The sequence below is a fragment of the Zootoca vivipara genome, chromosome 4 (assembly GCF_963506605.1).
Source record: "Zootoca vivipara chromosome 4, rZooViv1.1, whole genome shotgun sequence".
Lineage (NCBI taxonomy): Eukaryota > Metazoa > Chordata > Lepidosauria > Squamata > Lacertidae > Zootoca > Zootoca vivipara.
In genome coordinates, this window is record NC_083279.1 from 57,092,466 (window position 1) to 57,111,157 (window position 18,692).

At 40.2% G+C, this 18,692-nt stretch overlaps 1 protein-coding gene across 2 annotated transcripts in view; it reads left to right on the forward strand.

The window, feature by feature from the left end:
- The window catches only part of SAMSN1 (SAM domain, SH3 domain and nuclear localization signals 1), a 52,230-nt gene extending 39,068 nt beyond the window's left edge, over window positions 1-13,162 (forward strand). For both annotated transcript variants that reach the window (XM_035116043.2, XM_035116044.2), the window contains 4 exons: window positions 2,140-2,291; window positions 4,669-4,875; window positions 7,303-7,453; window positions 11,866-13,162. In XM_035116043.2, the coding sequence (XP_034971934.1) occupies window positions 2,140-2,291; window positions 4,669-4,875; window positions 7,303-7,453; window positions 11,866-12,065 (710 nt within the window). In that variant the 3' untranslated portion in view covers window positions 12,066-13,162. The remainder of the gene's footprint in view (window positions 1-2,139; window positions 2,292-4,668; window positions 4,876-7,302; window positions 7,454-11,865) is intronic.
- Window positions 13,163-18,692: the final 5,530 nt, after the last annotated feature.

The window sequence follows — 18,692 nt, forward strand, 5'->3', positions numbered from 1 at the left end:
CAAAAGATTCCTGCATTGCAGAGGATTGGAGTAGATTACCTCCAGGGTCCCTCCCAACTCTACAATTCTGTTCTACTAGCTGTACCCAGCCACGCGTTGCTGTGGCTCATCTCTGTGACTGCCCCCACCCTGTTCCGACCCATGACCTATTCTGCCCCCTCCCCCCCCACCCCGGCTCATCCCTGTGATTGGCCGCACCCTGTCCCGACCGATTACCTATCCCGGCCCCTCGGCCCAGTCTGTAAAAGCCGAGGCGAGATGCTGTGGAGAGGGAAGGTTTCCTAGGTGCAGTACCGGTGTAGCCATCACTAGAGGGTGCTGTTTTGCAACCTCTCCTGTGCTCCCAGCACCCCCGGCTGTCTGAGTTTTGTGTTTGGGAACAGTGGGTTTTACCTGTTTTACCTGCCATAGGTGTGACATCTATCTACGCAACCTGTATATGGTCAGTTGCATATTCGCTTGAGATGTTGTGTCCAAATTTGAATGCAATCGATTAAGTGGTTTCAGAGAAAAGTTGAGACTAACCCACATGCCCAGTTTACATTTTTATATATACAGTATAGATTAAATCCACTGCTAAATCCTGTGAATTCAGTAGAACTGTACATTGCTTATTTTTGGCTGGAATGCATCTACTCCATAGAAAGTTGACAGTAGTGATTAATAAGAATGAAGAGTGGATGTAAATGAAGCGCAAGCCTAAGCAGAGTGCCTTGGAGGAATTGGGAGCTTCTCAGAAGTCAAACAGGATCTCTGTGAGATGGCACAGGTGAAGTGGGAACCCCTAAATCACCTCACAGTACCTTGGTAATCCAGACATTTAAAAAAATCCTAGAGACATGCATCTACTAAAAGCAGAAATAGTGTCTCTCAACTTGCCATATGAGGAATATAACCAAAATTGGGTGGTGAGGGAAGAGAGGGGAAGTACCAGGGTGGGGAGAGGATGGAGAGCCTTGTTGTGATTGACTGGTCAAGCTAGTAATCAGAAGGAATTATTTTTACTTTGAACATGAATCTATTTTAGTTCTTCCCACCCACAAAGTCAAACTTATTTGTCTGCAGTGTAGCAGGTTTCTTACTCATGAACATCTCTCTTATGTGCCCCCCCTTTTTGCCCACCTGCAAATTGCAACAGCTGCCCTTCTAGGTAAGCCACTGCAGCTATCCTTCTGACATTTGGCATAATTTATACCCTCTAGAAGGGTAAAGATAAAGACATATCCTTTTTGGTTGGACAAACTTTAAAGGTGCCCAGCACAAAAGTCAGTGTCCTGTTTCACTGTAATTTAGCAAGATTTGATTCTATCAAAGTTAAATTGTATTTTAATTATATATTTTTCTATGTTTTAGTGGTTCTTGTTTTATCTGTAAGTCACCTTGAGTCCTGTCAGGGAAAAGGGTAGGGTATAAACAAAATAATAACAACAACAAACTCCTTCTAGCAGTAAGTAAAGGTAAAGGAACCCCTGACCATTAGGTTCAGTCGTGACCGACTCTGGGGTTGCGGCACTCATCTCGCGTTATTGGCCGAGGGAGACGGCGTACAACTTCCAGGTCATGTGGCCAGCATGACAAAGCCGCTTCTGGCGAACCAGAGCAGTGCACGAAAATGCCACTTACCTTCCTGCCGGAGCAGTACCTATTTGTCTACTTGCACTTTGATGTGCTTTCAAACTGCTAGGTTGGCAGGAGCTGGGACCGAGCAACAGGAGCTCACCCTGTCGCGGGGATTCAAACTGCCGACCTTCTGATCGGTAAGCCCTAGGCTCTGTGGTTTAACCCACAGCGCCACCCGTGTCCCTGCCCACGTAAGTATGCCCTCAAATTTCATCCACTTCTGAAAAGGAGAGGGGAATTATAGTCTTTTAAAAAAGAAAAGAATACTCCCTCAAATAGTGAATTGAGGTGGGATGAAGTGGTTTCACGTGAACCCTAATCCAATTCAGACAGCCGACCAAGTGGGCTGTTTTCCAAAGTGCTGTATTGGAAGTCCAAACCAAATCTTGTGGCTTATGCACACCTCTTGTGATTTTTCTGTTTTATATTTTTCAAATGATTTCATCTTCAAACTCTTTTGGCTTCATGTTGTATCCATCTTAAATGCTGTGAAAGGTTGACCATTCTTATTGCTTCCAGGTGGAATTACTAGTTGCTCAGATGGGACAAGCAACAGGGACAGCCTAAGGCTTGATGATGAAGTTCCTTACACTGGACCTTTCTGTGGCAGAGCCAAAGTACACACAGACTTCACACCTAGTCCTTATGACACAGACTCTCTCAAAATCAAGGTGAGTTAACTATTTGTTACATGTGCTTTATTCCCGAAGTCACTTTCCACCTGTGAGGCTCTCCCAGTTCAGGCAGCATTATATAGAATTCATTTTTATAGAAGAACAAGTCTTGCCAATGAAGAACTAGCTTGGTTTCCACAAAGCTAGCTTGTGTCTAACTAATCTTTCCATTGAGTGTCTCAATGAGCATGTAGATTGGGTTGATTTGGTGCGCTTTCAAAAAACTTTTGACACAATCCCTCACTAAAAATTCTTGAGTAAACTTTGCAGTCATGAGATAAAGGGACACATTCTCTTAAGCTGCTTGAAGAGTGGAAAGTAGATAATAGGAATAAGTGGACAGTTCTCACAATAGAGGGATGTGAGAAGTGGAGTCCCCCAGGTAACTAGACTGGAGTTTGTGGTTTTTAATTTGGTCATAAAATATCTGGAGTCAAGAGTGAGTGCGTGAAGTGACCAACTTTGCTGATAATATCAAATTGTTCAGGATAGTAAGAAACAAGATGAAGAATGGAAATTGGGGGGTCACAAAAAGAGTATCTCAAAACTGGGTGATTCGGCATTTAAATGGCAAATGTGACTTAATATAAGCAAGTGTAAAGTGATGCACATTGGAGCAAGACAAACAAACCTAACTTCACATATATGCTAACAGGGTCTGAACTGGCAGAGACTGAGCAAGGTTACAATCTTGGAATTGTGGTGGATAGCTCAACGTAAATGCCAATTCAGCATGCAGCAATTGTGAAAAAGGTGGACTCCATGTTAGATATCATTAGCAAAGGGATTGAAAATAAGCCTGTTGACTTCATAATGCCATTATAAAAATCTATGGTGAGATCACACTTGGAATTCTGACTACAGTTCTGGTCACCTCACCTCCAAAAGCATATTGTAACTGAAATGACTGAGGGGCTGGAGGAACTCTCCTTTGAGGAAAGGTTATAACATTTGGTAGTTTTTTTTAGAAAAGGGGGGAGAATATACAGTATATATAGAGAGAAGTATATACATGGTGTGGAGAAAGTGCAATGGGAGACATTTGCTGGATCCTGGAGAATATGGATCTTTGGTCTGCTCTAGGTGGTCTCTTGATATGTTCTTATCAAACTTGTACCTTAAGCTTTTTGTGTCACACAAAAAAAGACGTAACTAATAATAATCTTCAGGTGTCTTTTCTAGCCTTACTTCACATTGTGCTGCCTAACACTCTGCTGTAGTTCTAGTTGAGTTATGGCTGTGGAGTGTGACATGTGGGGAGGGAGCTGTTTCACTTTTCCATATTAACAGAGACAAGATGATGTCTCATGCCCATGTTCCCAGCAATGTGGGGTATGATTAAGTGCTGATTTGCTACTAGGGGAACTCTGAAGTAATAATTTGAGTCCCAGGAGAAAGGAGGGACTGCCCAGGTTGTCAGTATTTACTGGAGCATAACTGTGATGTGCTCTCTTTAAAGCGACGGAAAGCAAAAACCAATGACTGCTCCAAAACTACAATAACACAATGCAAATGTTTCAGAAACAGAACACAGTACTTGCCTAACAGATGTGTTTGGATCAGGTCATATTTGGTAAGCTGCATATTGTGTTAACTTAAGTGCTTTGGCTTAAATTATGCCTTGCCAGAGCAGAAAATCATTTCCACTTGCACATAGAGGTGGAAATCCCTTTTACATCTGCAACAGCCCCACATACAACAATCCATTCTGTTTATGAGGGCCCCCCAACCCTGAAGAGCAGATTGGGGGTGGGGCACACAGGTAGCTGCATCAGGAAAGAACTTAAAATTGTGATATAGAAGCTGGTGAAATGTGTTGCACAACTGCTTGTCCTTTTTCTTGGCACCTGTCTGGAAAGATTACCTCCTGTGTTTCTGGATGTTTTGATGTTGCTCTTTTATTTTTGCTATTTACCTAACATACGTGTTTGGATCAATATGTTTTGAGTTTGAGCAAAACACTTAGTTTTCATTTTTTTTCAAATCCTGCTTTAATTCTTATAATAATGCTTCATATACGTGGGGAGTGCAAAGGGGTAAGACTGACACATTAGTAGTGCACAGGCCAAATGCTATTTACATTTTAAGTAAGTATGTGAGGGGGAGTGCAGAGAGTATCAGAAAATCTGGAGGGAGGGAGGGAAAGGTAGTGATTTAGAGAAGAACATCATATGGACAACAGGAAGCTTACTCTCCACATTAAATGACAGTGTGGATAAATAAGCTCTCCTTTCTTTTTAGAAAATGTGCATCACTATTTGAGCCAACTCTGATTTTCCATTGGTCTGCTTTTGATCAACTGAGGCAGACGAGTCTTGTGTATCACAAATATGTACAGTACTAGTTTCAGAGTTACATTTTGTTTTTCTTCCAGAAAGGGGATATCATTGATATCATCTGTAAAACCCCAATGGGTATGTGGACGGGACTGCTAAACAACAAGGTGGGGAATTTCAAATTCATTTACGTAGATCTTATTACAGAAGAGGAATCTGTACCTAGAAAAATAAAGCCACACAAGAGGAGTAAAAGGGCCAAGCCTAATTCTCTTCAAGAACTCTTGGACCGACTCCATCTACAGGTTGGTAAAACTCAAAAAAATTATTTGGTAAAGCTTCTTTTTGCATACAGTACATTGATCGTTCTCAAGCTCAGAACTTGCAGCTTCAGGCCATACCTTAGGAGCTGCAAGCAAGATTTGTTGTGTACTTTGGCTAAAATGGATAATTCCTTTGACCTCTAGAGTCAAATTGCTCCATTTATTAGGCAGCTATCACCCAGGTTGGTTGTATGTGTGTGTCCAGATATAATTAGCCGATAATCAGATAAGTGCCAATCAGGTATTGAAGGGGAGACTAAATAAATCCTCTGCTCCCCCTCCCAAAGGGTTGCTTGATGCTGTCACTGATTATCTGACTAGGGTTATGCATGTACAACTGACTCCTTGTGCAGACTAGAGTCACAGGTGGCACATTTTGCAGTATAGGAAAGTTTCGCAGATTTATATTGATGTTTGGTAACATCAATACAATATGTCTCTGACAATGGTAGTTTGGGAGTTACTCTGTGAAATTAGATCCGCGCTCCCAGGTGACCCAGATCAGATGACATGCATAAAGTCAATAATATAATCGTACCACTTGCATTTTCTCCGCATTCAAAGCGTTTCACATACATCTATTAAAATAGCTGCTTTGGTTGTCCTCGAGGAAAAGGTAGGGTATATATCAGGCATAGGCAAACTCGGCCCTCCAGATGTTTTGGGACTACAATTCCCATCACCCCTGACCACTGGTCCTGTTATCTAGCGATCATGGAAGTTGTAGTCCCAAAACATCTGGAGGGCCAAATTTGTCTATGCCTGGTATATATTGCCTAAAATGAATGATCCCCTTGGTGCTCGTTATAAAATTGTTGGGGGTAATCTACGATTCTCTGGTTGTTACTGGACTAAACTTCCTGTTGGAAAACGCCCACCATCTCCGAGCATTGGCTATGCTGACTGAGGTTGATGGGATTTGAACAACATCTGGAGTACCATAGAGTATCATTCCTCGTTTTACAACAGTCCTATATGGAGGGATGTATTATTTCTTTGTCTGTAACGCAGAGAAAATAATAATAACCTCCTGAACAAAGGTGGTGTAAGGGTTGCTAAAATAATACGTGATACAAGCTTCCAGTGGTTAAGAAAGCTTCTATATAAAAAAATCAAATTGATATTTATATGATGATGATTATTATTATTAAACAGATGTGAGACAACAAATAGACATCAGGAACCAAGTCTAAGCCATAGGCAAGGATATAAACCTATCTTGAAGCGGCACTTCTTTTGATGAACCTGTCAATTGTATACTTAATATTTTGTTAATAAAAAATCCTTCACTCCACTTTCTTTATCACTAGAGAATGGTTTGTAGCTGATTTCAATGTAGTTCCTAAGGTATTATAAAACTTCCTCACATAGTATTTGTCTATTTAAACCATAGAAAAATATTACAGCATTGATGTAATGCAATATAATCAGCATTTTTATTAATGCTTCAGAATCACAATGTCATTTTCTGTTGTTAATTAGTCCTCTTAGCTTTGCACAGTAAGATACCCAAATGCTTTTTTTCACATGCACAGTCTTCAGAAATGTATTCCTATAAATATATAGCATGCCACAAAATAAAAGACATGCCTATGCTACTGCACTTCATGTTGTGTGCAAAAAATGCAGTCCTGCTTGAAATGGCATACTTATAAATTATATTGGTGACATTTCCTCCTATAAACTAGATATAAATTTTTCTTTATATAATATTCAGCAATGATTTGTTTGAAAACTGCATTAAAGAGGAATGTAAATCATTTAAAAAGCAGGAGAAAAGGTCTTTGGAGGTTTAGGTTTGCCCCAGCTTGCTTGTTGAAACCTTTCACTGAAACTGTAGGTGTAAAAATAAATAAAAACATATAAAGTTCTGAGTGCATTTCTAAAAAACTTGGGAATAATCTTGCCAAAGTTAAGCAGTTGTAAGGAAAGGGGCATAAAATCTTCAGATGAATCCTGAGTGGAACTGAGGCTTGGGAGCTTCAGAAAGATTCTGGACTTTTCCAAGCTGAAGCAGGATCTCTCTGGGGTGCTCCAAACCAAACAAGGAGCCACTGAAGCATGTACGGAAAACACCAGAGTGGGGAGAGGGAGAGTTATATGTGACTGACAAGTTTAATCAGGGAACAAGTTTAGCTTCTGGAGGGACTACTATGCCTGCAAATGCCATTCACTTTTGTCAAAAGGAATAAAATGCCCCATTACTGAATGTAGCAGGGGGAAACTAAGTGCCCTACCAGAACAAGGCAGCCTGTTTTCTGAAATGCCAAGTCAGGGCCAAATCAGGGTTCACACCCCTGAAAATACACACAAACACACACACACCATTGCTTTTCTCTTCAGCAATACAATCAAGAGAGAAAAAACTGTCAATGTAGAATATAACAGAAGTATGGTTTTTTTTTTCAGGACTACTCATCAACCCTCTTACTAAATGGCTATGAGACTCTGGAAGATTTGAAAGATCTAAAGGAGAGCCATTTAATTGAACTTAATATTGAAAACCCAGAAGACAGAACAAGATTACTGTCCGCTATTGAGAATCTGCAGGACTATGAAAGTATGTCAGAAGTTTGGTATTATATATTGTCACTTTTATGTATAAATTTCCCTGCCTCCTCCCCCAAAAAACTGGGATGGTGGGATCTAATACAGTAGTAGCCAAATTTCAGCTCTTATCAACCCCAGCTGGTATGGCCAATAGTCAGGGCTAATTGGAGTTTTTTTTTCCTGGCAACATCTGGAAGGCATCACCTTGGCTACCCCTAGTCTAATGCGCTACCATAGGTATGCCTTTAAACGTAACTCCCAGTCTGCCAACACTCAGCTTCATGGGATGACCCTGAGTTCTAGCTGCATAAGGAGGGTGTAGAAAAACTCCCAACTAATAGGAACTGAACTGTCAGTAATTGATCAAGCTAGAAAGTGTGCAGTCAAACTGACCCCAAACCACCTGAGCTTCTTTTTGGTTATACAGAGGTAGGAGCTCCATAGGGCCAGGACCATGTATGCCTTCATGATGTCAGACAGAGGAATCTCTGAAGTAACTCCCTCTACCCTTAGAGAGGGAGATCTAATGCTTCCAAAAGGCCCTTTGATGCTCTTGCAGAGGCCATAGGACTGCAGGGCCCACTATCTGACTCATAGTTATAAAGAAGCTCTTAGCAAGACATTCTGCACTTAGCTTAATGCATGTATAAGGAACACTTTAATAAAGAAACTTGAAGCGGGTCTCAATGGCAAATTGATCTTTCCTATAGAACAGTAGCATTTTCCCCCTATGTAGATTGGTATTGCAGAAGATAAGAAAAACCTGTAAAAGTATGCAATGGGATATATTAGGTCATCCAGTCAAGAAATTATAATGAAAGAACGGCAGCCAACATGATCCTGGGGTTAATTCTTAGCAGAGTAACTAATTCTGCATGACCTTGGCAATACCATTGTGTTTAAGTCAACCCGAGTGGAAAATTGGGTTGAAAAAGCTGAACATCATTGTTGTAACTAAATATTGCATCTGAAATCAACTTTCCAAGGTCAATATTTTTTTCTTAAATAGGCATGACTCTGTCTACTATAAATGATTTCCTAATTAAAATTGATTATCTGTACTGCTTAGAAGTGAGATGCATAATTACCCAATTGTACAAGAGAATCTAGATTCTGACCACAGAAATTACACTAAAGTGACAAAAATATAAGCATCACCTACAAATAGAAACGATTTTTTTTTTAGACTGTATGGGAAAATTCCACTTTTTAAAAAAAGAAAAGAAAAGCTTGTCTTCCTTTAACAAAGATCCATAGAATTAAAGCTCCTCTTTTGAAGGTTTAGATCAGGCATCCCCAAACTGTGGCCCTCCAGATGTTTTGGCCTACAACCCCCATGATCCCTAGCTAACAGTGGTCAGGGATGATAGGAATTGTAGTCCAAAACATCTGGAGGGCCAAAGTTTGGGGATGCCTGGTTTAGATGGCTGACTCACATAGGGGCCAAATATGACATGTGAGTTTTTCCCGTTTCCCAAAATTTTGACAATTGGCCTTCCATTAGTTTGACTCTACAGGAAATAAATTACATCAACAATAACTTTATTGTTACTAAAATAAATTCCAAAGAAGAGTGACCCTGATCTTGTGAACAGGGTTTGTACTGTTAAAAGTCCATTGTGAATCCCTTCCATATGAAGCCATGGTAAATTCAATCGAGCTCCCCACCCTCAATTGATGACTTCACTCTGCAACTGTTCTTATAGCTAAAAGATATCTACTTTATTGTTAGAGTTTTATTACCAATAAAGGGAATTGAATTGTATGATGAAATGAGTGCAGGTCTACATGCCTGGACTACATGCCTGGATTTTCTGCACATAGAAAACTAGCATATCACTATGCTAGAATCCATCTCCCTTATGTGCTAGATTATGTGTCTAGGAGTCTATACTTGAAGGAAAAATTAAGCGTGCAATCACTCATCTATGGAGTGTGGGTTGTATCCCAGCAGAGTTATAACATACGGTGTCTCTATTTGGATCTGACGATAAGTTCTAAATGGACCTGTGGTTCAACTGAAGGACATATCTAGAGCTTCACCGAAGTCAGGAGATGTCAAACTCATGCATACAGCAATTATTCTCCAAACAAAGATCCTTTCAACTGCAATTTTCTTTATGAAGCAAGCCATATTGTCACAACTTCCATAGCAGTGATCTAGACACCTGTACATTTGCAAAGGCAGGTTCCAAGGGCAAAACAAGGACAAAAATGGAGATAATGAATATTTATAGCATAGCTCTTGTCAGTGTGTATGCATCAGCCTTATATTTCTTCAATATCCATAGCCTAATCCTACAGACTAAAGTAGTATCAGACTATACATGTCAAAATGATGCATATCATAGACTGTGCTAACCCTATCTTAGACAACTCTGACTGAAAGCCATTTATCTTTTATGAAACTGCTATGCTTTAGGAAAATTACATGACTTCTAGTAGCTGATAAGATAGCATGTTCCGCTGATTCTGCAACATTTAATAGTAGCCTTTTAAAAAAATTCTCTATCCTGGGCCTCTAACTAATATTTAACAGATTAAAACCAACATCTGCCTTAAGTGGTACAAGGCTTCAAATCAAAATTTGTGCATTGAGTCACGAAGCAAGCTTGCTACTTTTGAAATTAGAAGATTGAAGATTGTCATATGCTTCAATTTCTTGGTCTTCGGAGTTGTACTCCTCCTCCTGGGACTGGGAGTAGTCTCTTCCACATTTGACCAACAACCCCTTGATAGGACAGTTTGCATGGAGCAGAGGTGGCTTACTTACACCTCTTCCTAATGGGCTTTTCTGGCCCATTGGTGCTACAGTGCTGGCATTTCCTCCTTCCAAATATGGCAAAGAATGAATTTGGCTGCTGCATAGGTTGATCCAAAGCTGATCTTTTGGAGTAGGGTATTTTGATTCTAGGGACCCAGGTGGCGCTGTGGGTTAAACCACAGAGTCTAGGGCTTGCTGATCAGAAGGTCGGTGGTTCGAATCCCTGCAACGGGGTGAGCTCCCGTTACTTGGTCCCAGCTCCTGCCAACCTAGCAGTTCGAAAGCACATCAAAGTGCAAGTAGATAAATAGGGACCGCTCCGGCGGGAAGGTAAACGGCGTTTCTGTGTGCTGCTCTGGTTCGCCAGAAGCAGCTTTGTCATGCTGGCCACATGACCCGGAAGCTGTCTGCAGACAAACGCCAGCTCCCTCGGCCTATAGAGTAAGATGAGCGCCGCAACCCCAGAGTCGGACACGACTGGACCTGATGGTCAGGGGCCCCTTTACCTTATTTTGATTCTAGTGGTTCTACCACTGGTAACCTGAAGGACAGACTATTGTACTGCATTATCTGTTGAGCTACCCATGAGGCTCGTTCAGAAGCTGCAACTGGCTTACAATTCTGCAGCTCTGTTGTTATCAGGCATAGGCTATAGACACCTACAGTATATAAACACCTGTGTTGAAGGAGTTGCACTGGCTGCCAGTATACTACTGAACTATCTTCAAGGTCTTACTATTAGTATACAAAGCCCCCAAAGAAATGTGGCCAGTTCTTTGCATTCTGCCATTGAGGCACGTCTGACAGGGCTTGGCAGTGTTCGACTGTCCTCAACAAGGAATTGGGAATTTAGTGTAGTGGCACTGGTGTTATAGAACTCTCTCCGTAATGAAATTTAAGTTAGAAATCAAACTGGTTGCCATCTGTAATGAGGTGTTTTTTTAGGCAACACCTTATAAATTGATTATTTATTGTGAAAATTATCTACTTTTTTATAACTTCCTTGTAGGACGAGCCATTCTGCACTTCTGTTTCCTTCCATTTTGTATTTTGCTTTGATTCTGTTTGTCATGTTGTTTTGGTTTTGAGATTCGTACGCTCCATTTCTGAATAGGTCTGTGACATAGAAATGCATAAATAAATTTGGTGGAAGAAATCAGCCCTCCGCTTCTCTTTCCCAACAAATGATTGTGCCCCCTGCTGTTCATGGAGCAGTGGCTTTTTTCATCTTTTGGGGAAACACATGCAACACTGGTTTTCACATATGATTCTTCCTATAGGATTAGGATGCTACGAAAGCATGCCATTTTTGGTTATGATTTATTTTTGATGTTTTAAATCCTGCCTTCCTTCCCCAGAGTTCAGGGTTATGAGCAGAGTTCAACTCATGTTGTCCTTGCATCAATCCTGCGAGGTGTTTTAGGCTAAAAGATAGTGACAGGAGCCAAGCTCATACAGTGAACTCCATGGCTGAATTGGGATTTTCATCCAGGCCTCCCCAATTCTAACTGCTACCCCACACTGGCTTTCTGTGATATGAATGGAAATTGGCTTGTAAGTTGTCTGATGCCCTTCCTGCAGGTCGAACCAAAGCAGCCACATAACTATCAATCTTTTACTCAAAGGGATTTTTATAGCATATTGTTTCAATTTTACAGATGAACAAGACCAAGAAGCAGAGCAAGTGCCACAGACCTTAAGCCCTGACCTCAGCTTTAACAAGTCACAGTTAAATGACTGTCCAAGAGACTCTGGTTGCTACATCTCACCAGAAAATTCAGATAACAGCAAAGAAGACCTAGATACAGAGAACCTGCCTGACATGGTGCGGGCAATCACCATCACTGAATCAAACTGAAAACGGCTCGCATTTCCAGCGTACTGACTCACACTGAATTTGCCACTTCAGCAAATGCATGGAACTGATCTGTTAGTCTGGGCATGCAATAATTGACAGTACCATGCATTATCAATGAACATTAAGACTGGACAAGCCATTTGATTTCCATCTTTTAAAAAACTGCAAGAACAAATATGTCTGTTGAATCTTCTACATGTTTGAGCAATTGCATATGTTTACGCAATTGCATTTTTATACATTATTTGTACAGTAAGCTGCTTTTCTATCATGTGAGAGTAACTAGATAATGGTTTATAGTTCCAAGATTGTTCATTTCCCAAAAAAATCTAAATATTGTAAATACTGTATGTAACTGCTATTTTGCAAGTTATCTTATCCTTTGTATCTAATTATACTTCCTTCTCCACCACCACCAAAACACCACTGTGATTAAAATGTAGCCAGGCAAATATTTAAATATGAATTTTTCTTGGCCTAATTTCAATAATGCAATGCAGAGTTAACTCTAATCATCACTTAAAACGATTTATATTGTCATAAAGTAATATTAATATACATAGAAATTAGACTTTTTATAATCACACTGGGTTGTGTCTTCAAAATACTTTATCTATGTGCTCCTTTTTATAAAGGGTTTACTTATTCCTTTTGTTGTTTTCTTTGTAAACAAGTGAAAGGAGAGTTATTAGAAGCAAATGGTTTTCTTTTTCTTAATTCTCTATTTCAAACCCTTCTTCAATGTGCTTAATATAATCATAGACATTCAGAAATTTCTATTTATTAGTGAACAGTCAATTACAGGTTGAAAAATGAGTATATAACATTGTCTGTCCCTCAGAGAACTATCATGTCTGCTTGTATCTTGCAACGGAGTTTTTCTATTCTCTTCTTAAAAGTACTCTCCTTGAAAAATAAACCAATATCACTGAGTCCATTTAATTGTTAACGTTTACATTTCTACCCCTATTATTTATAGGAAATGTTTTGCAGAACATTTTGTTCTGTATTATAACAACATAGACAAGATAAAACAACATATAACAACATATTCCGTATTATAACATATCAACATAGAAGCTCACACTTCACAATTAAAGCCCCATTTTTAAAATACATAGTTTTAGTTACAAATTGGAATTTATTTAATTTGTAAGGCACAAAGCAAAAACTACTAAAGATGGGTGAAAATATGGTATTCTGATCTAAAAATGGTTCAGTGAACCTATATTGTTCATCAGTCTGTAGAAGATCAACTCCCACTGCAACTTCTAGAATCCATTCTGGATTCCAGAGGCCCACTAGTGGACTCCGCTAATGAACTTGCCAGAAGCTGGCAGGTTCTGACTTTATCAGGTGCTTCCATGTTGGCATGGAATATGTTCTTTTCTATGGTTCTCTAATATTTGGAAGCCTGGAACCAATTTGTTGTAGAAATATGCAGATGCCTTTCACACAACTGTTGTCTTTACAACAAACTCCGTTTCGAATAACTAGTGTGAATTGCCCCATGTAGATGATTGCAAGTTTCCAAATACAGTGGTACCTCGGGTTAAGAACTTAATTCATTCTGGAGGTCCGTTCTTAACCTGAAACTGTTCTTAACCTGAGGTACCGCTTTAGCTAATGGGGCCTCCCACTGCTGCCGTCCCACCACTGAGCGATTTCTGTTCTCATCCTGAAGGAAAGTTCTTAACCCGAGGTACTATTTCTGGGTTAGCGGAGTCTGTAACCTGAAGCGTCTGTAACCTGAAGCATCTGTAACCCGAGGTACCCCTGTATTAAAGCAATAGCCAAGGGTAACTAATTTTGTACTCTGAGTAGACCCACTGAATTTAATGAACATGTCCACATGGGTCTACTTTGAGTAAAATGTAGTTGACTGCCACCTGTAATAAAGAATTAATACCTTTGTTAGTATTACCTGAAAGAAGTAGAACCTGGTTAACAAGGTGCTAACTTCCAAGCTAAAAAACCCCAAAGTGAATTCTGTATTAGAGCAGGATGTGAGATATGGGACTTACTCACAATATTTTCAGGTGCACACCAGGCAAGGAACAGAAGATGTGATCCAGGCATAGGCAAACTCGGCCCTCCAGATGTTTTGGGACTACAACTCCCATCATCCCTGACCACTGGTCCTGTTAGCTAGGGATGATGGGAGTTGTAGTCCCAAAACATCTGGAGGGCTGAGTTTGCCTACGGCTGCTGTAATCGAAGTGTGCACACTTGTTGCATCCCTGCACCACCCTCCCCAAGTGGCCTCGCAACGCTCAGATCTGGGGAGGGTGGCACAAGAAGGGCACAACTGCCATTCTACTTGGGGCTGGTGTTGCTCCAGTGGCAGTGAGGGCTGGGCCTGAGTGATGGGCTCCATTTGTTCTTCACCCCTCACCATGCCCCTGGCATGTGTGGGCACACGTGTGGGCACACACAGCTACCCCAGGCAGCATGGAAACACACTCCACCACTGGAACTAGTGGTTAGCAAAATCCACTTTTCCCCAACATCCCAATGCCCTGGTCACTCACCATCCCCTGCTGTACACTGTCATTCTATTCTGGCCACTTGCAATATTTTGGTGGGGCCAGACAGGTATTGGAAAGCAGGCATATATGATACGCTGCTCTAAAGGATGTGGGTAGAAAGCCATTGTCAGACTAGGACCTGGGAGAACATGATTCAAACCCCCCCTCGGCCATGAAGGTCACTAACCTACTTCACAGGGTTGTGGTGGAGATTAAATAAGGAAGGACAGAGCCATGTTTGCCACCTTGAGCTCCTTGGATAAAAAAGGTGGGATATAAATGTAATAAAGAAAATAAATAAAAACTTTGAAATAATTATAGTCCAAACCAGGAGGACTTAGCTTGTGCAAATAGACCCAGCACCCAAAGCATTAAAATGAACAGGGGAAGAAAAGTGCTTTATTGTTGAAGTGACAAAGAGTTTTGATATTAAAAGCCAAAACAGCCAGCAGTTCTCAAAAGTTATGTTCGGCATTTAAAATTCTACATGAATTGATTAGCTCCACACTGTACAGTACCTTATAATTTCAAACAAAAGCCTAGGTACTACTCATCCAATTAAAACCTACTCAACTGAAAATCCTATTTATCAGAAACAAATGTTTGTCCTATCTATACCGTCAACAAACTATTCACATGAGCGGCTAGCAATAAACAACAGAAAGCTGCACAATGAATGTCAATTAATGCAATTTGCTTTTCAAATAAACTTGCTCTCTATGTGCACAGCGTAAGTACTGTCCTGTGTAACCATTATATAAAGGTCAATTAACTTCAATTCTAGTTAACGTGCTTATACTAAAATAAACCCAGCATTCTGTGCCACTTGGTACACAAATAAGTTGAAAACACTTTTCTCCCAGAATACCCCATGTTTCATGTTATAGATCATTCTGAAACACACACAGTCTTTGGCATCTACTGAGTGCACTTTTCTGTAACTTCAACGTAAGATTTCATTATCTGGCACATCATATAACCATGTCAGGAAAGCAGAGGTCCACAGTGTGTTGGCATACAAAGACTTTAAGACATGCACATTAATCCAAGACAATGCCAACACCTCTCTTGAAGTTGAAATCTTTCCTAAAGATAGCCCCAATGCTTTCAAGATTGTAAATGGGTTTTATCTTTGGCCTCAGAATGTCAGCATTTATAGCAAAAGTCAATCAAGTGCTTCCTTTGCTTAATCAGGAGGAATATTTGCCATGTAATGGGCAGCTTTGGAAGCCCTTGTGTGGAATTATGCAAGCAGCACTAATTGAAAGGCCCATCAGTAGTTTAGAAATAATTGAAGCAAAAGCAATTGGTTGAAGTCAGGAGTATTGGTCTGGGAAGGTACAGAACCCTATCCTCGCCAAAAAAGAAAAGGGGAAAAGGGAGGAAAGGGAAACTGTAAAGACAGGTAATTTAAAAGAGCATTTGGTCTGACTGCTGTGTCATCATTAGCTTTTCTGCTGAATCTTTGTTTCTTTAGATCAGCAGTTTTGAAATGTTTTTTTCCCCTACAGTGAACCACAGAATTTTATTTTATATTGTTCAAGAAACACATGACTAGCTTCTGTAGACTTCTTTCAGCATCTGGTGTGCCCTTGCCACAGCCAAAGTAATGGTGACCTGGCAACCCACTTCCAATCTTCCTTTGGTGGGTACAAAAGTTATTATCTGGGATAGTATTAGAGTCAGTTCATACAGTCATTCTTTGATTCAGTGAAGTCAACCCAAGTCATCTTTTCCAATACTTGGCACACTAGCCTAGCCTTGAAAATGTTGTAACATAACTCAAGACCTCTTCACTCATTTTCTGAATGAAGGGTCAATGTGGATACAAAGTGGGTCTGTACATTTACCTCCCCACCCCAGAGCACAAGGCTCCTCTGCCCCCCCCCCCCAGGTGGAGGAATAACTTCTGAAGTGAAGTGCCTTTTCTATCAACGTAGCCTCCCTGAACAGTTTGGAACAGTGCATATTTATGGAATATGGAATTCACTATGACAAGATGCAGTGGCAGTCACCAACTTGGATGGCTCTAAAGGCGGACAGACAACTTGATCAAGAATGGGTCTATTGGTGACTACTAGTCATGACGGATATGTTCTACTTCCACTGTTGGAGGCAGTATTGCTGCAAATCACAAGTGAGAAGAGTGCTTCTGTGATCATGTCCCATTTGCAGATTTCTCATAGGCATCTGGTTGGCTCATGTGAGAACAAGAATGGGTCTTTGATCTTATCCTGAAGGGCTCTATTACTGTTATTAAAATGACTAGGGAGCTACATTTCTATATGTGTTAGAAGATCACAGAATGTTTATTATTAAGTTTTAGTATCTTAAACTTACAGAACACATCATGTACCCGAAAGAAGTCCCAAAGTGATTTGCAAGACAATAAAACACAGAAATACAATTGAAAATCCATTGAAACAGTGCAATACAAAACTGGTTTACTACAGAGAAAGCCTCTGTAAAAGAACATCCAGATGGGTTGACTTAGCTGTGTAAAAATAAGCATGGGAGCAAGACTTCAAAATCAGCATGTTTTTACAAACACCTGCAGTGTCTTATATAAACCCTGACAGAGAATCATTTTCAAGGAAATCAGTGAAACTGATTCAGGTCAGTGCTTGGTTTCTTTTGTTTGTTTTAAAAGTATTTTAGTTGCTGATCTGGTATTTCTGAAAACAAATATAATTCAATGTTGCAGTTGGCATCTTTTTTTAATAAATCACATATTCCGGATTACACAGAGCTAGGAATTCCAAAAGCCTCAATATAATTTTGAAGTATTTCCAAGTGGCCAGCAAAGGACAGATGAGGGCACAGACCTTAATGAATTCCTACAAATACATAACCGGAGTTTTATAAATATAAACTGTTGGAGGTTATTCCAAGTCAAATCAGCAAGCTCTGGGGAACTTTGGAGTTAAGGGCTGAATCAATGCACTGCAAGACCCATTCAGACAAATTGGACCAATATAATTTCAGAGTTCAAACCTTGCAGATTGACATTGCTCTCCATTCTTCTTGACAGGGCAAAGCACTATAACCCTTCATTTTTATTAATCACTATGTATGTGTGTTTTAAATACTATTTGCTGTGCCTAACTATTTAAACCAAGGACTTACCCCCCCCCCCAAAAAAAAACCAATGTCTGGGTTGACTGCATTCTTTTGAACAATGTGGTCCTTGTTTTATCAAACCACCAATATTCAGACTTTTGTCAGTTTACCTCTCAAGAAAAATCTTGGCTAATTCAACATAGGAATGTAATCATAAGTCCGCTGATCATCTGATCTACTGAAACCTCATTTATTTATTTTATTTATTTTCCGTAACACCCCCCCCACACACACACACTGATTTATTGCGGTCCATAGACCCAAAATACACTTACAACAATAATAAATATCAACAGATATTAAGGTGTAAAATTGGCCATGCTAGCCAACAGAGGAGCTTTCGTCTGTACATACAGATTTCAGATTTTTACTGCCTTTGAGAGGAATTTTGCTACAACCAGTTTAATAAGGTAGTATCAAATTCTAAATTTATTTTTTGATTAAGTGATCTAAACAACTTGCAAAATAAATAAGCAAATAATATGAACATGGAACATACGGGTCATCTACTCCACCTCTGGCAATGCAGGAATCTTATTTCCCCAGCATGAGGCATTTTCCCCCCAGCATGATGTGTATGTGAAAAGAGCCATACCTACATCAAAACAACTTTGGCTGGGGGTGGGAAAAAGGCTGTTCACTTCTCGGATCAGATTTTTCTCATTCAGAACTTTCCAAGACGGTCCATCCAAGATGGTCCTGTCTCAAACAGCAATCATCTAACCTTAAGCTCTCAGAGCCTGGTCAGCAGGTTTGACCAAAACTTCAAATAGTCCTTTGGCTCTGTCAACCCTCTCCTGTCCCAACCTCATTATTCTACAACAATATCAAATGTAGACCCAGATGTCTATTTGCATCAACTTCTGCACACAGAGGTGGTTTGCATGCAGTGTTAAGCCAAACCATGGCTTCGTGCATATGGACAAGCATGGCAGGTTCTGAAGAGAAGATTGTGTCTGCTGGTTTGGTTTCAGTCCTG